At 52.7% G+C, this 21,087-nt stretch overlaps 12 protein-coding genes across 12 annotated transcripts; 7 read left to right on the top strand and 5 right to left on the bottom strand.

Moving 5' to 3' along the window:
• Nucleotides 1–151: 151 nt before the first annotated feature.
• Nucleotides 152–866, bottom strand: SNOG_08166 (hypothetical protein; the record flags this gene model as incomplete). Its single annotated transcript, XM_001798438.1, has 4 exons — nt 152–499; nt 556–639; nt 697–735; nt 792–866. The coding sequence occupies 4 exons, from the start codon at nt 864–866 to the stop codon at nt 152–154; spliced, it is 546 nt and encodes a 181-aa protein (XP_001798490.1).
• Nucleotides 867–1,340: 474 nt separating this feature from the next.
• Nucleotides 1,341–4,791, top strand: SNOG_08165 (hypothetical protein; the record flags this gene model as incomplete). Its single annotated transcript, XM_001798437.1, has 4 exons — nt 1,341–1,351; nt 1,925–2,165; nt 2,478–2,675; nt 2,704–4,791. 4 exons carry the CDS (start codon nt 1,341–1,343, stop codon nt 4,789–4,791), a joined length of 2,538 nt encoding a protein of 845 aa, XP_001798489.1.
• Nucleotides 4,792–5,242: 451 nt separating this feature from the next.
• On the top strand, nt 5,243–6,199 carry SNOG_08163 (hypothetical protein; the record flags this gene model as incomplete). Its single annotated transcript, XM_001798436.1, has 1 exon — nt 5,243–6,199. One exon carries the CDS (start codon nt 5,243–5,245, stop codon nt 6,197–6,199), a length of 957 nt encoding a protein of 318 aa, XP_001798488.1.
• Nucleotides 6,200–6,338: 139 nt separating this feature from the next.
• On the bottom strand, nt 6,339–7,803 carry SNOG_08162 (hypothetical protein; the record flags this gene model as incomplete). The annotated part of the gene is made up of 2 exons (XM_001798435.1): nt 6,339–7,321; nt 7,368–7,803. 2 exons carry the CDS (start codon nt 7,801–7,803, stop codon nt 6,339–6,341), a joined length of 1,419 nt encoding a protein of 472 aa, XP_001798487.1.
• Nucleotides 7,804–8,808: 1,005 nt separating this feature from the next.
• Nucleotides 8,809–8,994, bottom strand: SNOG_08161 (hypothetical protein; the record flags this gene model as incomplete). Its single annotated transcript, XM_001798434.1, has 2 exons — nt 8,809–8,945; nt 8,982–8,994. The coding sequence occupies 2 exons, from the start codon at nt 8,992–8,994 to the stop codon at nt 8,809–8,811; spliced, it is 150 nt and encodes a 49-aa protein (XP_001798486.1).
• Nucleotides 8,995–9,441: 447 nt separating this feature from the next.
• Nucleotides 9,442–10,647, top strand: SNOG_08160 (hypothetical protein; the record flags this gene model as incomplete). The annotated part of the gene is made up of 2 exons (XM_001798433.1): nt 9,442–9,582; nt 9,640–10,647. 2 exons carry the CDS (start codon nt 9,442–9,444, stop codon nt 10,645–10,647), a joined length of 1,149 nt encoding a protein of 382 aa, XP_001798485.1.
• Nucleotides 10,648–11,426: 779 nt separating this feature from the next.
• Nucleotides 11,427–12,191, top strand: SNOG_08159 (hypothetical protein; the record flags this gene model as incomplete). Its single annotated transcript, XM_001798432.1, has 1 exon — nt 11,427–12,191. One exon carries the CDS (start codon nt 11,427–11,429, stop codon nt 12,189–12,191), a length of 765 nt encoding a protein of 254 aa, XP_001798484.1.
• A 57-nt stretch (nt 12,192–12,248) lies between these two features.
• On the bottom strand, nt 12,249–13,153 carry SNOG_08158 (hypothetical protein; the record flags this gene model as incomplete). Its single annotated transcript, XM_001798431.1, has 2 exons — nt 12,249–12,985; nt 13,044–13,153. 2 exons carry the CDS (start codon nt 13,151–13,153, stop codon nt 12,364–12,366), a joined length of 732 nt encoding a protein of 243 aa, XP_001798483.1. The 3' UTR covers nt 12,249–12,363.
• A 175-nt stretch (nt 13,154–13,328) lies between these two features.
• Nucleotides 13,329–14,725, top strand: SNOG_08157 (hypothetical protein; the record flags this gene model as incomplete). Its single annotated transcript, XM_001798430.1, has 2 exons — nt 13,329–13,586; nt 13,899–14,725. 2 exons carry the CDS (start codon nt 13,329–13,331, stop codon nt 14,376–14,378), a joined length of 738 nt encoding a protein of 245 aa, XP_001798482.1. The 3' UTR covers nt 14,379–14,725.
• SNOG_08156 (hypothetical protein) lies at nt 14,520–15,850 on the bottom strand (the record flags this gene model as incomplete). The annotated part of the gene is made up of 2 exons (XM_001798429.1): nt 14,520–15,689; nt 15,735–15,850. 2 exons carry the CDS (start codon nt 15,848–15,850, stop codon nt 14,660–14,662), a joined length of 1,146 nt encoding a protein of 381 aa, XP_001798481.1. The 3' UTR covers nt 14,520–14,659.
• Nucleotides 15,851–16,138: 288 nt separating this feature from the next.
• On the top strand, nt 16,139–18,289 carry SNOG_08155 (hypothetical protein; the record flags this gene model as incomplete). Its single annotated transcript, XM_001798428.1, has 1 exon — nt 16,139–18,289. One exon carries the CDS (start codon nt 16,139–16,141, stop codon nt 18,287–18,289), a length of 2,151 nt encoding a protein of 716 aa, XP_001798480.1.
• Nucleotides 18,290–18,960: 671 nt separating this feature from the next.
• SNOG_08154 (hypothetical protein) lies at nt 18,961–20,836 on the top strand (the record flags this gene model as incomplete). The annotated part of the gene is made up of 4 exons (XM_001798427.1): nt 18,961–18,981; nt 19,045–20,062; nt 20,112–20,450; nt 20,592–20,836. The coding sequence occupies 4 exons, from the start codon at nt 18,961–18,963 to the stop codon at nt 20,834–20,836; spliced, it is 1,623 nt and encodes a 540-aa protein (XP_001798479.1).
• Between the last annotated feature and the right edge of the window lie 251 nt (nt 20,837–21,087).

The following is a 21,087-nucleotide window of genomic DNA, read 5'->3' as shown; positions in this document are numbered from 1 at the left end:
ATTCATCACGCAGCGCTTTCAACTTTGCAAATCTTCGCCATATACCAGTCTTTCATTAGAACACGCAGGCCCAACGCAGTCTTCATTCTCATTTCCATGTCCATGCAATCTATACGCCCAAAACGCCCTCTCATGCTTGGTATCAATCTCCCTAATTCTCCCCACCCACATTCGAACTCAGCCAATCCATGCCCTCCGTAACCCCCGTGCCATCCACCGCACTACACGCCACAATACTCCAATTCCGGTCTTTCAACTCGCCCAACCTCAGCGCCTCGCTGATCTCGCCCGCCCCCTTGGCGCCCGGCTGGTCCTGCTTGTTGGCGAACACGAGCAGCGCGGCGTCGCGGAGTTCTTCTTCGTTGAGCATGGCGCGCAGTTCTTCCGAGGCGGTGGTGAGGCGGTCGATGTCTGTGCTGTCGATGACGAAGATTACGGCTGCCGTGTTGGCGTAGTAGCAGCGCCAGTAGGGGCGGATGGAGGTTTGGCCGCCGAGGTCCTGGGATGTGTTAGCGATTTGGGGATAAGTAGGAGGGCGGGAGGAGGGGGACGTACCCAGACGTTGAAGTTCAGCTTATTGTAGGTTACGGATTCAACGTTGAAGCCTATGGTTGGTATTGTGGTGACGACCTCGCCGATCTGATATGTACGTCAGTATATTGAACAATTTCAGATGTCTCTTTCACGTCAACGTACCTTCAGTCTGTATAGGAGTGTGGTCTTGCCCGCATTGTCCTACATTTGTAATCAGCTCCTGCTGCTCAAGTCCTACGCGGAGGTGTGGCGCATACAAGTCCCAGAATCAATATCCGCGTCTCTTTCTTCGCCCATATCAGGTTTTGGAACTTCGACAGGTAGCCACCCATTGTGTGTGTTGTTCGTGTCCTGCGCGCTCGTTCAAGTCGGTTTATATGCGGCGTTCACCGCCGGGGGGTTGAGTCGTTGCGGGGTGCCGAGGGCGGAGAAGTTGGCGTCGTGTGGGGGAAGCTGTGCGGGAGTTGTAGCAATAGATATGAAGCTATCTAGTAGATTCCCAAGAGTCGTGTGCTGATGTCGTTGTCGCTGTCTGGCTAGAAAGTTAGGCGGACGCAGATGCAAACAGCCCAAACATCCCGAGGCTGACGGAGGAACGTTTCACCGAACCGACTTTTGATATCTAGGGTCTACCAGGTGTGTACCAAGGTACCACAACAACAGTGCGCCATGGCTTAAAGTGTCTTTTTTTTCTCGAAGATCTCTGTGGCATAGATATTTGGTTGTAAAGCTGAGCCAAATTACGGAACTCGCAAAGTCGCCCCTGCTTGTTGTATCAACGACCCAGAGTTCGCGCTTCTGACCCAATGCGTGCTGAGTCTGCGAACACTCCTAGGATGCCTCAAGATTGCAATGACCTATATAGAATCTACTGTCTTTGTGCAAGGTTCAATGTAGGCCAGTATCATTTCAACGGCCAACTATAAGCCACCTGAGCACTACGTTCCCAGGGTTTCTTCGATGCTATGAGACACTGAAGGTATACAGGCTACACCTTTGGTAGTTCATTTCGATTTCCTATATTTCTGACCCAAACTTTCCGCGGTCAGCTTGCACTAATAGCTCAGGGTGCTCAGACAAATCCGTGTTACTGCTCGACGAGAATTCTAAAGAGAATTCAACGAGAACCACGGTTTCTGGTTGATCTAAAATATGCTGCTATATAAACAGCTCTCCTGCTCTTCTTTTCCCCTATCCATCTCTATACCATCCCATACATTACACACATTACAAAGTCTTCTCTCAGACAAAACTCTCTTCATACCCCTTCTCATAAACCACAATCACCCACTCCCAAAACCACCAAACATCATGGCCTTGCACACTACTCGCCAAATTCAACGAGCAATTCCCTTCGCTCTTCTCAATGGTGTCGACAGAAGAATTGCAGCGCCAATGCACTGCCAAACGAGGGTATCCTGGGTGGAAGCGAACTTGGAGAGAAGTTCTACTTTGCCATCGGCAGCGCACTGTCTGCGAACGGAGAATGGAACAGCATGACCTACAAGCAGCTAGAGCATGAGGCTCGCGTGCTGGGCTTGCTGGGCCCTTTCGAAAATCACAGCCATTCCGCCTTCAAGCTGAGGCTGATGCTGGCCTGCGAGGCTAAGAGGAATGAGGAGGAGGGAAAAGTGGTTCACGATTAGCTTGGTATCATTTCCGCGATTCGGGTGTTCCAGGTGTTCAGCGATGGTTCTGTTAGCTTACCGGTCATGTCTCATGAGGCCCTTGCATGTTGTTGTCGGTGTCTTTAACCGTTTTATTTCTGCATGCTGACTTTCACACTGTGCTGCATGGTAGTTGTTGCCCGAGTAGGTAGTTCATGATATGGTCACACTTTCACTTTCCACACAACACAACGTCCACATGATCTTTCACTTTTCTGTTCCAACCCCAGCCCGCGCCTTGCATTAGGTCATCGAGGCTTTCACTATCACTCTCAGCACGGCCCAGGAGCCCACAGCTACATATTCTGCATCGCTCTGCTCAGACATTCGTTCTTCTCTCCACACAGCTCTTGGGCTCTCTTCAACCAAGCACTCACGCACCTGCACAAGTCGACCACGCGCGACAGCTACCTTCCAAACACTTCGCTCTCAAAGCCTACAACACACCAAACATACACGCTCGACTATCAGTATGTCTGCACAACAGCAACAACCCGCCCAGGGCTTCAATGCCGCCTCTTTTTCGACATCGCCGGCGAGTGCCATCCAGACCCCTACACAAGCGGTCTTATCAGCTCGCCGCTCCCCTGAGTATACCATCGGCGCTCCTGGACCGTCCTCTCTGGACACTATCGCGCCTCGATCCCGACTTCCACGCCCCATCTCTCCTCCTTCTGTCGAGCACCGGACCACATATGCGTCCGCCGCTGACCGGACTCACAACCGCGGCTACAGCAAATTTGGTTCACCAGCCGGAGAGCCTTTGCCCTCTCAGACTGACGCGTTTGCTGCGTCGGAGTATGCAGTGTCTCGAGCCCCTCCACCTCGCTCAAGGCGCGAATCTACGCCAGGCACATACACCTACGTACCTGGCTACCGTTCTCGCCCGCTTCCACGGGACTTTCGAGATGCCAACCGCTCTCGACGTGAAAACCGTCGCCGAGCTGAACACGGCACTTCCTCCAGCCCTCGAAGCGAAAATAACTATCGCGCTCGCTACGCGGTTGAGTCTCCGCTTCCTCGCCTCCGTCGTGATCAGAAACAAATCATTCCGCCTTGGGCACGGAAAGAAGTTGTGAAACCAGCCTCCCCCCAGCCTGAGAAGCCCCCTGAGAAGAAGTTCGAGCACCCTACTCGTCACCCTCACTGGGGAGGAGCTGCTGTCGCCTCCACCAAGCAGCAGTGTACCAAGCCCAGTGAGTATCCTTACTACGATGCGATCATTGCCGGGCTGAATAGGACATACAACAAGCCAAAGCCCAAGGCTGGAAGCCCTCCTGGCCCTACGAAGATTCCCAAGCCTGAGCAGCGCGCTGCATCTCCGTACCGGCCGGTCCGGAGCAAAGTCCAGAAGCCAACAAGGCCCCACGACAGCCAGAACTACAGCACTTGGAGCAAAGATGCGCTCCTCAATGAGGTCAACCTTCGCCACCTGTACCACGACAGCGAGGACTCGTCCCACCTCGCGTCCATCCTTGCGATGCATGACAAGGAGTTCCTCCGGAAGTGCTTGAAGCTTTCAAACTTGAAGACCTCGAAGGATCTCAGGAGATATGCTGACCGCCTGAACATGGTGGTTTCGGACCACGGTGTCGGACAGTACCAGCCTCTCGTCGAGGAGATGGCTGAGGAGCTGGCTCGGAGGACTGTTTCTCGGCATAACGAGAAGGCGCGCATGTTGAAGAAGGAGCCAGTTCCCGAGACGAAGACCAAGGATCTGATACCAGATAAGAAGATTGTGAAGGCTGGTGCCAAGAAGATTCCAGCCGAAGCTTCACAGAAGACCGCGTCAAAGTCCACAACGGTCACCTTGAAGAACATCCTCGGGTTGATTAGCAAGGAGGTCAACCCCAACGACTCTGGCTACTCATCGCCTTCGAGGAAGCCTTCAAGCTCCCCTCAGGAGCGATCATTGTCAGATGGGGATGACAACCTGCAGAAGCCGTCGGTGGTAGCAGATGAGAAGCCTACAGACAGTAAGAAGCGCTCTCTTCCTGTTGAGTTCAAGAAGGAGACTCAGGCGTCTCCAAAGCGGAACAAGATTACACTCGAGAACGAGATGGAGTCCCGGAAGAAGAAGGCGCATCGAGCGCGAAATGCAACCGCAACCGCCACTGCCACTGCCGGCGATGATGGCGAAGAGATGGAAGTCGACTCCGCCCAGCCAGCGCCTGTCTTCGTGTTCGGTGCGTCCGCTCAAGCCGCAGAACCGACGCCTGCAGCCAAGGAGACTGTCTCAGCCGAGGAGGTCGAGTCCGAGAGCGATGTGGCCGAAGAGGAGGAGGAGGAGGTTATCGTCGCCGCACCCAAGACCTCCCAGAAGCGCAAGTCACTCACCACCGAAGACGATGAGAACGCAGAGCAGCTTCCTGCCAAGGTGGCGAAGCACAACCCGTCCAGGCCAGTTGCTGCGCGGACGAAGAAGGCTGGCAAAGACAAGCAGTCAAAGGAGCTGGAGGGTATCCCAACAGAGGAGCGTATCCCGGGCCAGGTGTACGTCCCATTGCGCGACGGTTCCTGGAAGCTTTCGCAGTCGAGCAGGGCGTCAAAGAAGCCCGCTGAGTCTGCGCTTAAGTACATAGTCAAGTGATATGGGACGCTGTTATATAGACAGTTGCAGACGGGAACACGGGTCGTGTTCGTAGAAAATGGTTTAGTATAGCATTTCTGTGGGGGGTTCATGCATGCAGTCTGCGGTATTTAAAAGATCAGGAACCATGGCGGAACAGAATGGGAGCACTTCGCACCAATAGCATCAACAAATAGCAACGTCATCTTTCATTTATACATCAATCATCCACACAGAGCAGTGCCTTTCAAGCTATTGCCAATATTGAACAGCCCGCTGTGACCTGATACATACTGAGGACATGAATTGTGACGATCGCGATATGCTCACAGAGGCCTGTCATGATTCACAGGAGGTTCTTAGTGATCTTCGACTTCGTTCCGCCCATCATATACCTCTTCATACACGCGATATTGACATGGAAAGGATCAAAAAGACATGACGTGGGCTCTCTGCCCCACTCATCAGCACGATGACTTCTCCAGTAACTGGAGCAGCTCGCCAAAGTCCCAGAGCGGCGAAAGAGGCCCTAGGCATCGCAGAAGTGCTCGAAAATATCCTCCACAATCTAACCCTCGCAGATATCCTTTGCAACGCACAAACGGTCTCGCCTTTCTGGAGGAACTGCATCACCGGCTCGCGCATCCTGAGGCGCAAATGTCTCTTGCTTCCCTCAACCACCGACGACTACACTGCCGACAACATCCTCTACATGAACTTCTCATGCCCCATAGCCGCTTATCAGGACATTCATCCTCGTCAAATCGCCGTATTCCAGTACTTTATAGAGAGTCCACGCCCTGTTCTTCTTCAAATCAGAGGATTCCTGGACAGGGCTGTGCATACACATTTTGACGACTATCTCACATTTATGGCTACGATGTACAGGACCAGCCCGAATGAACACCATCACTTTGATATCAACAGCGGGATCAGGTATAAATTCTGGGCCGCTATGACTCAGGTTCGTGCGGATGTCGCACATCCCTTCATACGCAGGTATATGTGGGCGCCACAGCAATGCTTCTGGACCGGCTATCGTAATCGTCTTGTTCTCCTGGTGTTTGACGTTGACAAGCCCATCACAGGAGACTTTATCGCTCTGCAGAAAATTCTTACCACGTTGAAGCAAATGATCAGAGATTGTCCAACGATCAGCTGTTTAGACGCGCCACTGACTCGGCCCGCTGCAACTACACTGACATTATCTCTACAGCGACCGACAAGTAATGCGTACAATGAGGGACTTGCACGCACTTATTGTAAGGAGCGGGATACGGGCGTCACGATTAGGGACATGCTTTTGCTACTAGCGAGGGTGGCGATTTCGTTGTTTGAGGGATATACGGATCCGCATCGACCGCTTACTATGGATACTACAAGGCTAATGATTGCATGCGCTCGGAGTCTTCAGGCGTTGCTGAAATAAGAGCATTGGAGCGAAAGATGGGTACATGTATGCAACAGGATGGAGAGACAGCTGGAAAGATCGATGTAGGAAAGGTCAGATCAGTATTGAGTACCATGAAATAAGGCCGAATAGTCCTTAGATACCTCAACATGACTACTCACTTTGCATAAACCAAACAAAGCCTCCCCTGCTGCGTCGGCAAGCCCCTCGTTCCCTCAACATACCACTCCTCACTTCCCACAGCAGTCACCGCATAAAACACGCCCCACGGATCCCATTTCCTCTTCACCCGCAACAGCCTATCATAATTCGCCCCATACAAACTGTGCTGGAAATCCGGCTCTTGAACATCTGCTTCGTTCATGTACGCCCCACTACCAGGACTTGCATCCCTCCATTTCTGAATATACGAGTCCAGTCGCGCATGTGACGCTTTCCACTCCTCATCCGAGAGCTCGCGGGTGTATGGTTTGTTGTCGAACCCAGTAGCATGCATGACGGCATTGCGCAAAGCCGGGTTCACAGCAGAATTTGAGCCAGGATAGCTTGCTGTTTCGTAGGTCGCGGCAAAGTTGACGGAGTGGAAACTATAGCCGCCTTCCTCGACGAATGTGCGTATTGAATCCATGGTGGCGCGAAAGACAGTTGAATTGCGGCCTTCGAAGTTGGCGCGAGGAAAGAGACGAGAGCTGAAGCGACTGTTGCTTGTGGCGCCTGTGGGTCCGCCTGGAATGGTGCCAAATTCAGCATACGTCTTCCAGAACAGCGGCTCTTGCATCTTGAGAGGTATGCCTGCATCATTGAGGTCCTTGATGAGTGGTGCGACCAGATTTTTCATTTCTTCGGCTGTTACTCCAGGCTTGGTGATCTGGCTGCGCAGACTGAATGTGCGATTTGGTTGAATTTGGTTGCCAGCTTGCGCCTGTACGTAGTTCCACATGATACCTTTGGCGTTGTTTATACGGAGGTTATGAGAGAAGTATATTTCCATACCCTTCCAGAATGTCGCAATGTCGTTGACGCGAACATTCGACGTTAAGTTGCCTAAGACCGGACCAGTCTGGAACGTAAAGTCATACCTAGCAATGGTCGTGGCTGGATATGCTTTGATGATCGCGGAGGTTACAATACCATAGTTGCCTGACAGAAGATTAGACATAGCTACCTGAATTCCAGCACGACTCACTCGGTCCGCCTCCACGAATAGCCCAGAAAAGGTCGGCGTTTGTATCCGGATCAGCATGAACGAAATGACCGTCGGCAGTAACGACTTCGAGAGCGAGCACTTGGTCGGCCATAAGTCCGTACTTCGATGTGATATAGGAGAAGCCTCCACCTTGCATAAAGCCACCATATGCGCCTACCGTCGGAGATCCTGGAGCCAGAAGGGTGATGTTGTTCTTACCCATGTAACTGTACACCTCCCATTGCTCCAGTGCTACGCCCACTCTTACTGCCTGTCCGTCGTACTGTGCGATCTGTGCTGAAGGCAAGTACTCGAAAGCTTTGAAATGATGTACCCAAACTTGAAGTGCACCACCGCCTGTATTGCGTCCGACCCAATCGTGCCCAGTGTTCCTGTTGCTGTTAGAACCGCCAAATGTAGAGCATACGCGTAGCATACTTGATGGTAAGACGGATGTAGTTGTTGCGTGCAAAGTTGATTGCAAGTTGCACATCCCGAACGCTAGATGCATTGACGACGTATGCTGGATAAGACTCCAGTTTGCAGTCGGACAGCGGTGGTGTGACACCAGAATTTGGCACGGGGCAAGGATTATGGAGTTGCCATTGGCCAAAAGGGACCACTGGGTCCTCTTTTCTGGTAACGTGATTAGCTGCGTAAAAAGACAAAGTCGCGAAATGGCTTACGCAAAGAGTGCACTGCCTTGGTTTTGCCTTACAAAAGTGCAACTTGAGGCGTTCTGATACATGCCATCGTAGCAAGATGCAGTTGGAGGAACGCCGCGCAGTAAAGCACCTCTTAAGCTCACATTGAATGCATTCCATCTCTCTGCCGATGGCCAACTTTCATACCCGGGGAAGCTCTTACATGCTGGCTTCTCGATGCCAGTACCATCTCCGAAAGTGATGTCAGAGTTATTAGCGATGTCAGAGTGCTGCAACTGCACGCTTTCATAAGGAAAATTGAATGCAAGAACAGTATGCGAAAGCAATAAGACGGCGCCGTGAGCCAGGAGAAACATCTCGACACACTTGTCCCAGATTTTGCCTCGACGGGAGTAAGATCTGAGGGATGAGGTGTATTAAGTCGAGATTAAGATATCCTGTAAGCGTGATACTCTGGAAAAACGCTCAAACAGGGGTTACACAGCATTAGAGCTGACAAGTTGAAGAGGGTAGCCCGAGCGACATGGTATAGCACACCTGGGAGGTTGTCAACTTGGGTTCGAAGAAGCGTAAACAGGGCCATCATACTGCCTGAAGTTATGCACAGCACTTTGCTGTCGAAATCAAAAGCTGAAGACAAAGTATAAAGCTTCCGGCTGTTGAATAGGGTGCCTGCGGTTCCTAGCAACCTGCTCACTTTCCCTAATAAGTGAGAATCTGTAGTGCAATAACAGTTCTCCATATTTATTCCCGTATCATTGCGTTATTCGATGTTTTCACTTGACATGGTCTGCCAGATCAACATGCGAGAAATCCGACTGTACGGTGCGCTGTTGGAGACCCTGCAATCGATAGCACTCGTATCCGTGGCTTGCAGGTGTCACACCCAATTGGCCGGCTATATTGCGAATGGCTTTCTGAATGTGTCCATATAATAATGCAAGCACACCTTCGGAAGTCATTGTAAGCACATGTGTGGCTTGAAGCAGACCAAAGATTGTGGGGATCCGACCGTGAGCGCCCAGTACAATGCAGCCCTCCCACACCATACCGGAAGCTCGCTTCGCTGCTTAGTACACCAAGATAACACTGACATGCGGAGAGACTCGTGTTGGGAAGGCACCCAATTGGTAGTCGGCTCTCGGAGCTATAGAAGGCCGTCATGCCTCCGTGGAATACCCGTTCTATCCTCCCGAATCATTGCACATCGGTCGAATCACACTGCGATATCGCAAGAATACCCTGGAAAATCCGACCAGGCAACTACCGAATCATTCTCGAGAAAGTATAAGGTTGGAGGCAAAGACATAACAGCATCAAGCATTTGATGCCTATACTCTAGCACGTTCTAACAAACTCGCAATATCCCATCTTCGAATCTCGACCCCGCTAAGTCATAGTTTTGCAATATGGACGCTGCGTTGAACGAAATTCGAGAGCAATACACCAAGGGTGACGCCGCGGAAAGACAGAAGATCCAGGACCAGATCAGAGATCTCCAATATGATCTATATACGGACTGGGAAGTGATGTTTAGCTCTGCTTATGCAGTGAGTCACGCCTCAACGTCTTTGTCTCACTCTCGCAAGAAGTTGACATTGTGACAGCCTCTCCGCTGGGCTCTCATCCAGATTGGAACCGATCTCAAAATCTTCACCACACTTGCGTCGTCCTCCACCACCGTGTCTCACAAAGAGTTCGTTGACAAGACCGGTGCTGCTCCTACTCTGATGAAGCATGTTCTCCGTTCCATGGCGTCCTTTGGCTTGGTTAAAGAGACCGCGCAAGACACATTCCAGGCAAATCGCGTCACCGTAATCTTGGCTAATCCTCATGTCGAAGGTGCTGCGCCGCATATCTCGGTCGTACAAGCACCAACTACCTATGCTATGCCGCAGTGGCTCAAAGACCACAACTACCAGAACATGGACAGTATCAACGATCTCCCATTTCACAAGGCGTTGAGAACCGACCTCTCACCTTTCGACTACCTCGAGGCCAATCCAGTGCTGATGAAGGCACTTGGTCACGTTATGGTCTTGGATGGGACGCAGAGCTGGACCGAGTCTTACCCAGTCGAGAAAGAGCTCCAAGACTTCAAGCCATCCAACGATTCTGCCGTATTAGTTGATATTGGCGGAGGCTTTGGCCAACACTCGGTCTTCTTCAAGAAGAAGTTTCCGCATATCGAAGGCCGCATTGTCGTGGAAGATCTCCCTTCGACACTCAAGCATATCCCTGACAAACCTGCTGGCATCGATTTCGAGGAGTACGATTTCTTCACACCTCAACCCATTCATGGGGCAAAGTTTTACTACCTTCGCCATGTCCTGCACGACTGGCCAGACAATGACTGCGTCCGTATCTTGAAAAACACGATATCGGCCATGGGTCCTGAATCTCTCATTCTGCTTGATGAGGCGGTATTGCCGGAAATGAAGGTGCCCTGGCAGGTCTCATCGATGAATATGTTGATGATGGCTTTACACAGTGGTATGGAAAGGAGCAAAGGAGACTGGGAGAGTTTGCTGGATCGCGCGGGGTTGAAGATTGCGCATATCGTCAAGTATGATGATGTGAAACATCACTGTATCGTGGCAGCGGTCCCAAAATAGCAAGCAAATGGGGTTGCCTGGCCACTGCAGATCATCAACTTTGACGGAAGTGAACAAGTTATCTGATAGCCCGGAGCTACACACAGTATTGCTAGGCTGCAATTGCGACAGCAAGGCCATGTGTATACTTTCATGCAACATGTTCGCTTTCCATCGTATGCGATAACCTGTAGTAGATCTTAGCTATCTTCGTACATTTTGTTTAGCTCTTGAATGCATATTATTGACATCGAGTTCCTCCCCTGTAATGTGTACTTGTAGCCGCAAATGAAGTGTCGAACAATCTCGCGTTACCTGCCATTCACACCTGGGAAAGCCGCATGTAAGAGCAAGTTCTAGAAGGTCTCTATCCCCGGAGCTTATATCAACCGGTGTCACTACCTAGTTCAATCGGACCATAAAATGACCGCATCGGCTCTAAGCGACAGGAAATCGGGATCTGCCCATGTGGAAAGTGGAACCTGAAGCATCACAGCCCGCTCCCGCGCGGAAGCTAAATGCCGCCTAACCTGTTCCTGGCCATAGTACCCACTCTGATGATCCATCCGTCTCATTTGCTCTGAACCTCATAACGCCTCAAATTATAGTAGTGCTGGGGAACATATCAGTTCATCTATGTGATATAGATCGGCCCAGGTCGTTCCGAGACATGCATATGTGATTACGTATGGCAGGCACGACAGCCAAGATATCTGACCACTGTTGGTTGGCATAGAAAGAGCAAGGCAATGTCTTCTCCCTGCTATTACAAGCGACCTCGCGTGGAGGCTCGATCAAACATGCCATATCCTCAGCACCAAATTGGAACCCTGCCTGAGCAATCCGATCCTAAACACCTCGCTTTCTCGGTAGATCGCTCAACTACTGTCCATACAGTCTTCACTATGATCCAGCTTGACGGCTCATGCGAGTCGAAGGTCGATGCGAGTCCAATGACACCAAATCGCACAAGCACGAAACTATCTCGTAAAGACACGTCAGACAGGCCGAGCACGCGCAAACGCCTGTCCAACTTCTTCACATCGAGACGGCGCACGAGCACAAACCTAAGCAACCTCAAGGCGACCGATAATGCGGACGTGTACAACAGCAGTCCACTGCGCGTCCTCTCACCGCGCGCCACAGATCTCGAGCCCGAGATTTCAACGGCAGAGAAACCCAAACGCCGCTCATTCACGTTCAAATCTCGACAAAGCACAAGGAAATCAACAGCGCCTGCTTCGGCAACAGAATCCGCGCAGTTGACGCTCAGTGAGGCGCTGAATGAGGGCGGTCACATACCTGTTACAGATGCGCCGTGTCTGCCTAGGGACAGCATGGTCATGGGCGGCGTTGGCCTGCCCGCTTCAGCTGTACATAGAGGCAGTGTTGCTGGGCTGCCAGTACGCAGGGACAGCGTAGCTATGGGTAGCGCTGGGATGCCGGGGTCGCCGATGAAAGAAGCTGCGCTGACGAGCCATCCCGTGATCCTGGTGTCTAGCGAATCGAGCGATGAGTTCACGACGCCGACGAGTGGGCGGAGTGTTGATTTGGGGAAGACCTGAGACATAGCTCATAGTGGAGGAGATGGCATAGACTGGCTTGTAGGATAGAAGATTATGAGTTAAATGGGGTTATTGTATGCCAGTGCAAAGAAGCTTCAATATTCATCTTTTCCCATCATCTTTGGTCCAATGTGTGATGAGATCCATACAACGCCAGCCCATGCGGAGTATCTTAAACCTTCAACCACAGGTTAAGCACGCCCTTCGCGTACTCGACGATCTCGTCGCCGCCAAGCTTGCTCTCGCCGTAGAGTCGGTCGACGAACGAGATGGGTACTTCTGCAACTGTGCATCCCATTGCCTTCGCGCGCACCATCAACTCCATCTGGAACGTGTAGCCCTTGCTCTCCGTCTGCTTGATGACCTTCTGCAGCACCTCCTTCTTGTACAGCCTGAAGCTACCCGTGAGATCACTCACGCCCGGCCTAAGCACCGTATCCGCAAACAGATTGGCGCCCCTGCTCACAAACTTGCGCTTCAAGTCCCAACCATACACGCCGCCATTACCCGCATACCGCGTGCCCGTGACGATGTCGTAGTTCTTCTCCTTCTGCACGCGAATCATATCGGCGATGAATTTCGGGTGGTGCGAGAAGTCCGCGTCCATGATGATGACGTAGTTTCCGGTTGCAAATTGCAGGCCGTGGACGTAGGCGGTTCCGAGACCAAGTTTGCCGGCGCGTGCGCGGATCTGGATCCTGGATGGGGAGTAGGCTTTTTGGAGTTGCGCAGCGACTTCTTGAGTGCCGTCGGGTGAGCCGTCGTCGACGATGATGAGTTCCCAGTCAAGGTTGCTAGATATGTAGTCAGCAAGGAAGTCAAGGTAAAGGTAGGGATGCAATTGCTACCTACTTCTCAGTGAATGTCTTGTTCAGCAGCCAAGTTATGATGGGCAGGTTGCGGCGCTCATTGTATGTCGGCAGGAGAACCGAGTACTTGTCCTTCTTGGGTGTTGGTGCCATTGTGAATGTTGTGCTGCGAAGAGGTGAATGAGTGACTGCAGTTGAAGGTGGTGGTGTGGTGGAGTTCCTGCGATCGTCGCGGAGGTGGTCGTGTCGTGTCCGCAAGTGCACTTGGGAGCTTGGGCCGCCTCCTTTTTAAGCCTCTTCCAGATGTCAACTCCAGCCCATCGACATCATGCACCCGACGAGAGCTCTTTTAGCGAAGAACAACTTGCTCATATGCCTCGACGCATTTGGCACGCTGTTCAAGCCCACGCAACCAATTGCTGCGACATACACTCAGGCTGCTGCTAAACACGGAATCCAGACTGGCGGCGCGGAGAATGCGCAACAGGTTGGCAACAATTTTGCAAAGGCCTTCAAAGACGAATCAGCACGTAATCCGAATTATGGTAAACGTACGGGGCTTGGTGCGCAGGCATGGTGGGAAAATGTAAGTTGGTCACTTTGAGTAGAGACAGATTACGGCACAATATGCAGGTGCTGCAATAAATCGTGCGCGCTGTTTGAAAACGACAAGCACTATCCAGCGGCGACTGAGTTCAGCTGTCTAATTTCAAGGTTATTCCAGCATCTCTTTGCGTACTAGAAAGCATTGAGTCCCCTCAAGCTCGTATATAAGATGACAGTCGCTCTCTAATAATACGTTGAGTCGAAACAGAGCGCACACGAATTATTGCAGCACCTAGTGATGGATCCATGTGACTATATCGTCATTAGAAACCACCGGTTGACATTCTTCTAGGTCATTCGCAGTACATTCACGCCATTCTTGAAGCCTGGACAAAGCGTACCACCAGCGTTAACTACTGAACTATGGCAACACTTTTCAACTGGAGCTCCCTACAGCCTATACCCAGACGTGAAAGACTTCTTCCTCGAATTACGCAAGTATAAGGCTACTGGACCCACGGAAGCACTTCCTTGGAAATTCGAGAAGGTCGTGGTGGGCATCATCTCTAACTCCGATGACCGCGCAGTCAGCATATTGGAAGGTATGGGCCTGGACATTAGTCCAAGGCGTGTTGGAAAAACATCCCCTACTACCACACAGAATTGGTCTCGGAATGATATCGATTTCGTGGCACTCAGTTACGATGTTGGCCACGAAAAGCCGGACCACCACATCTTCGATGCAGCCACGTCTTTATTAGACAGAGACGCTCGCCGAGCAAGCAGAAGGACTGCGCGCCAACGATTTCGAGAAACTGTACTTGGGCGATGATCTCGAGAAGGACTATTTCGGCGCCCTAGCAGCAGGGTGGTACCCAGTGCTGATAGATCGAAAGGGCGTGATGGATCGGGCCAGGGGTTTTCGCTTCGGTACGGTAGGCACGACCGACAAGCAAGGCGAGGAGGTAAAGGTATCGATGGCTCAGTCTTTACTTGATCTTGATAGATGGGAACCAAAAGTTCCTGAAAAGACAACGATGGCGGACAGAAAGCGATGGTAGATGATGCGTAGGTGGCATGGTGCCAGACATGGCGTTTTACATCCAGCATGTCTCACTCAGGCTCTTTCTTGACGTCAACGGATGGCCTTCGAAGCTCCAAAATATCAGACAGCTTCACATCACCTTTTCCACCCCAGCCTGCTGTTCCACTTGCGACATCTGGTCTGACGCGCACATACCATCCCCACGCTCTTTTGTCCATGTCTTCTTTGCTGAGAATATGTACCCAGGACTCGTACAAAAGCTCCAAGGCTCCCAGCACCAGACCGAGATTGCGCTCCTTTTCTGCTGCCATTGAAGCTGCTGTCTGTTTCCTAGGCGCGGCTGCTTTGCTATCCTTTGGGGTGTCGAACGCCCTTACGAGGTAAGATCTCGCCGACTGAGCGGTGTATATCGGTAGCTGACTCGACGGAGTCCTGCTGGGACCAGTGGCTGAGGATGTCTTCTTGAGTGCTTCCAGATCCACACCCCAAAGCGCAGGCTCTTTAGTAGTAGGCTCTTCTATGAGTGTAGTTTCTGACGATGGAAGTGTTTCTTGTGTGGAGTTGATAGAAGTTCTCGACTCTTCCCAGTCATAGCCCCATCTTTTCATCACTCGCACGTCTCTGCTCATAATTCTGACAATCGGTTGCCCCTCACCCCAGCCTTCATCCTCGGCTGCTTGCCCGTGATCAAGGCCAATGTGGACAGCTTTGCTTTTACTGTTCATCGAAGTGACTGCTTGGGCAAGGCTTAGTCTACTCGAGATAGGCTGATCCGGCATGGTATACTTGAGCAAGGTCACAGCAAAGGCTAGTACGAGCGGGGCTCTATTGGTGTGTACAACGGTACCTTGAAGTGTCTGCTCGTCACGTTCGGCATCAGGTAGCGCAAGGGATGCTTCCAAGTCAGCAGGGTTGAGCGGTTGGCCATAGGAAGGCTTGGCCCTCTTGGGCGACGATGTTGATCCGGAAGCTGACGTCTCACTCGATTTGCGCTTCTTCGAGACTCGCTTCGCAGCATTCAAAACTTGTCGTGCTATCTTTTCGTCTCCAAATATGCTTTTCAGATCGTCGAATTGTGCATTCGCCAAGTCAGACACACTAGACTTGTTAGTTTGCGCTCTTGATGCGTGTTCACGTGCTTACGTGTTGAGCTTCGCCGCCTGCAAGTCTTTAACCTTGCTCATTGCTTGTGCCAGCGGGACTTTTGCATCCTGGGAGAGAAAGCGAAGCAGCGCCTGTAGATCCTGTGTAGAGGCCATCGTATCAAGTCCAATGCCTGAGTCTTTGGGGATGTGAACGACGAGACTCAGTCCAGTGCTGGAAGGGCCCACAGCTCGACGCGCTAGTAGATCAGTACAGGGATGTCACAGGTCTTCCCCGCGACTTCAACTTTCTACGCGGCAAACCTACGTACACCAACTCGCAGTCGCCAGCAGTCACGTCTGATATCCTAGCTACAGCTCGATGATACACGCCTTCATCTGGCCGCGCTAAACACCTTCATTCTCACGAGTTTCACGAATCTACCGAGCGCAAGACACATCGCCATGGCCTTCAAATTCTCGCTGGGTGCGGCCAAAGGCAACAAGGCACAGCCCAATGCAAAAGCAAAGGCTGAAGAAGAGGCAAAAGAGCGGGAGGATAAGTTGGCGCTCGACAAGGTCATGGCCGACTTTGAGGAGGAGCACAGCGGCAAGAAGGGTATCTTGGGAGAACCAGAGCGCGATCATGGGGATGAAGAGGACATATTTGTTCCTACTGGCAGCAAGCGACACTTCACCGGGCGCCAGCGATCTATGAAAAGCGGGCCTGGCACTCTCGACTCCGAACCGTTCGACGGATTCTCGAGACAAGGCGCTGCAGGCCGACGAGCACCACAAGCGCAGCAGGGATTCGGCAGAAATGTTCCTACACGTCCATCAGGCCTCGATAGGTCTCGGCAAGCAGAGAACGTGTACACGACGCTCGTAGCGAAAGCCTCAAACCTCCCTCCCACAATCGACCCCCACCGAGTCGAAGAACTGTTTGCCGATTATCCATCGCTCAAAGTCACAAAGGTCGAGAAGATACCTCCCCAGGGTCCTGCGACAAAGGGTCGACCATCGGCGACTATGAAGGTGGTATTCGATAAGGATGCTCCGGCGCGAGACCTTGACGAGGCTATGATGAGGCTGAATGACAAGAAATACCTGGGCCGGGGTTACTACCTACACTTGGACAGGTATCTCGGCGGCAAAGCCGCAGATACAGCGCAGGTAAAAGAGCCCTTCGGTGCGCGCTGGCAGGCTCCAGAAGTCCCCAAAGGCTATGCTCCACCTCCCGACCTTGGAGGCGGCAACAGGGACGGCCCGCGCGAAGATAGAGATCAGCTGATCGTCACCGCAAATTTACCGCCAGATGCCGCGACCATCAGACTCATCCACCAGACTATCGAGGGTGTCATACTAGGCGGTATCGAGTTCGAGGCTGCGCTCATGAATGATCCACAAATTCAAGACGAGGAACGATTTGCGTGGCTCTATGATCAAAAACATCCACTCAATCGGTACTATCGATGGCGGATGCATCAGGTTGTTTGCGACACATCGAATGCAGAGATCTTCGACTCACATGGCCTATGGAACGGTCCGACGGAGCCGCTCGCCGATGAGTTCGCAGGAGATCTGGGCTCGTTTGACCCAGTGAACGAAGATTCGGACAGTGATGAGGAGGAACAAAGAACAGCGCACAAGCCCCTACCCATTGGTGACAACTACCCCGGTCGTGTTGATAATGGTTATGGGATACTCAGCCCTCGCTCACGGGCGCTGCTGCTTTGGCTATTGACATCGCTCCCACCCGGAAGCATTGTCGCGGATGACATTGCCGCAGTCTCTGCCTTTGCAGTTGAGCACGCTGCGCACGGCATGGACGAGGTCGTCGACATACTCCTCGCAAATGTAGTAGCACCATTCCAGCTGACAGATGCCAATACAAAGAAGCTGGCGGTAGACACCGAGAGCAAGGATGATGCAAGACGCCTCGATGTACGGCAAGTAACATTGAATGCACTCCGTATCGTGCATGACGTCCTCTTCACAACGTCGAAAGAGTCTGGAGTAGCCTACAAGTACCGCCTAGCTATCGGCACCCAGCTCGTGGAGCGCAAGGTATTTGAGCACCTCGAACAACTCCCCGCGCAATTGGCCATGGGTCGTATGACAGAGAGGAGCTACCGAGACGAAGTGAATGTCATTCTCAAAGTCTGGGAAGACGAGTCGTTCTTTGAAAAAGCTACGCTAGAGCATCTGGACGAAGTGTTCAACGCGCGAGAGAGGCAAAAGGAGGAGGAGGAGCACGAGAAGAAGCTGGCAGAGCGACGCAAACGTAAGCTAGCTGCAAATTCCAGCGCTGTGAAGAAGGCCGAGAAGGTCGAGAAGAACCAGGAGGCCAGTGATGTGGAGGTGGTGGATGAGGGGCAGACTCCCGATGATGTGGCTGAGGAGGTCGGAGAGGCTGTTGGAGAGATGCAGCAACCAGCGCACACACCAGAAACTGAGTCGCAGCCACTTGGTGCTATCATCGAACATCCGGCACCACTGGAACCCACCCCAGAGCAAGCCACGATCCCAGAAGAGATTCCCGGAGAGACTGCAGCTGCACGGGCTCGTAGACTGAGACCCAAGGCAGAAGACATGTTTGCTTCAGATGAAGAGTGAAAAGGTCGCTCACGTGGAGAAGGCGGTGTCCCTGGAGCTAGTAAACAAAGGTTGATAGTGGCATGTCAGCCGACAGGGTGGGGAATAAGGTGCATTTTGTGATACCCTAGACGCGATTCGTACATAGTCAGGAATCGAATACATGTAGTATATAATTTCTGCGTGTTGGCGAAGTTTGCAGGAGCATACCCTCGAGGTCCCTCTTGTCGCATGGCGGTGAACAGAACTGCACCAATCAGACAACCCCGCACCTGATAGCTCGCTTGGTCCAACGAACGCAGACGCATCGTCGAGCCTGACGCCTCGCGACATCCTCACAGTATCCTGCAAACGAGCTCTCGAGGTGGGAGATAGCTGTGACGCGCAAGCCCAAAGCAGATTATCGCGCGATCCCGTGTGCTGGTGTCTCCCCCGTGATTGGCGCCTCAAGGCTACTACGGTTGAGCGAGCTGCTACCCTCCGCTCGGACTCCACAACGGACGGCAGTCGATACAGTAACTTCTTGCACTCTACCCCACACCAAGAAGACGACCCGAGCCCCCTCCCTTGTCGTAGCCCTTCGGCGTACGGCAGCAAACAATCTATCCTAGGGCCGCCAAGTGGGCGCTCTTGCTCCGCATCATCTCCGTATCTCGACGCCGGAGCGCTAGATCTAGCCCTCCTCGACAGTCATGCCTTGCTTTCTCGGCCTGGTGAGTTTTGCTACATGCAGTCTGCGCGTGAGGCTCTGGCTGACCTGACCCTCCCGCTCACAGGCCGTTTCCATACACACGCCCAATGGCCCGCTGCCGGAGCACTCGATCCAGAAGCAATCCAAATTCCACCGCATCACGTCGTACATCCCCGTCCCGCCTGCAAAAGTGCCCCCGGGCGCTACCAAGCCAGAGCAGTCGACCTTTGCCATTTCAATCACCCTCCTCACCCCCGGCCTCCACGTCCCGTACTCGACACCAAAGCCCACGCCAGATGACCAGAACCCGAAACCCAAGGTCGTTGGCGGCCTTCCTGGCTCCGCCGGCGAGCGGGGCAAGTACACGCCTACGATAGCCCCCTACAAGCCTCTGACCACCTCGCCCAACGAGACAATTGCTGCCTACATATACTTCGATGGGAGAGCCAAAGAAGAGGTCGCGACCCTGTTACGGCGCGGGGAAGAGACTTGGGTGAACTCGCGGTGGGTCAGTGTGCCAGATTCGGAAGGTGGAGGACTTGCAGAGCGCGAGTTCCTCTTCCGCGAGGTCGGTCTGGAGCGCTGGCTCAATGGCCTGGATCTCGAAGGTAAAGATAAGGACGTAGCAGCCAAGATTGAGCGGAGAAAGCAGCGTCTAGAGAAGAAGAGACGGAAGCGAAGAGAAGCCGCGGGCAGCAGCGACGAAGAGCAAGGCAAAGAACCTCGGAACGGCGTGCTGCGCTACGGCGAGAACAAGGATGCGCCGGTCGAGTCATTGTCAGGGAACGACGACTTCTTCACGACTGACTCCGACGATACCGACGACGAGGGCCCCGTTCCTGAAGCAGCCGGGCAGATCAAGGTGGCACTGTTCCGCGTGTTGGCATCTGGCGAAATCAAGCGCGGCGAGTACTCTCCACAGTTCGATGCACACGACGACGACGAGCAGAATGGCACCGGAGAAGGCGACGACATCGACCATACAACAAGTTTCGCGAAGCCCAAGACTCTGGATCCAAAGTCTATCAGCACCCAGACAGTCACTGGCATCGACCCTCCCGATAAGCCATATGCGGTCTTTACCTTCTTGTACCGCGGAGAGCGTAAGTGCTGGCAAGTTTGCCTTAAGGAAATCTTCGCTAACAGTCACAGGCCAATTGCGCAAGATGGGCATTCTGGAAGTCGACAAGACCCCTACTGTAGTCTCTCCCGCAGCAAAGCGGAAATCTGGAGCGCTCAATTTTGGCAGCCTTAAGCCCCTAGATGCCGCATCAGGGACCAAGAACTTTGGTGGCTATCGTGACGCCGCTCAGACGTCGCCCAAGTCAAAAATCAAGGTCGAGGACGCCATGGACAGTGATGCCGATGACGAGGACGAGATCAAGGTCGAAGATGACGACGAGAAGGATAATGGTGGCAAGGGACTGTTATCTCCCGAAGACGCCCATCGGCAAGGCGAACTTGCGGAGGGAGTGCGGAAGATCAAGGTACGTCGGTGACTAATCTCTCTCAGCATCCGAATATTGCTAACACTATGATAGCTCAAACGTCAACACTCCGCCGAGCCCCTGGGTCGTCCCACAGCTCCGTCCGCCTCAGATGCATCCGGATCACCGCTATCAGGGACTCCAGTGCCGGGCATCACGACCACGGAAGCCTCCTCGTCCACTAGTGATGTCAAGGCCGAACCCAGACCAGAGTCGAGCATCGCCTCGCCATTCAAGAAGCAGCGTGCCTCTCTCCCCGGCTTTGACGACAATGTAAGAAAGAGCTTAGGCCAGGCGCTCATGGGCACGCCCAAAGAGCGCGGCAACTCAGAAGGCAACATACCCTCCTCAAACCTCGAGACCAAGATGGAAGAAGACGAGGAATTGTAAACACTGGGACATGGGTCTACAAAGCGCCTTTGGGTGAATATGAACCGAACATGACAAATGACAGCATCAAGACTATACCACACGGCACCTGTTTTTTTATAGGGCCACACTGAGCTTTTTCTCACGGCGGGGGAAGCATATTGCGATGAGCTTGGCAAAATACTAGGGCGCGGTCTGGATAGCTATGGACTTGTCTGTTTGGCTGGATTGTCTTTTTCCGAGGTGAACAGGCTTGGACGTGTGTGTGCATC

Source organism: Parastagonospora nodorum (genome assembly GCF_000146915.1).
Source record: "Parastagonospora nodorum SN15 chromosome Unknown scaffold_12, whole genome shotgun sequence".
Taxonomy (NCBI): domain Eukaryota; kingdom Fungi; phylum Ascomycota; class Dothideomycetes; order Pleosporales; family Phaeosphaeriaceae; genus Parastagonospora; species Parastagonospora nodorum.
Note: the sequence above shows the minus strand (reverse complement) of the source record. Positions and strands in the feature narration are given on the sequence as shown.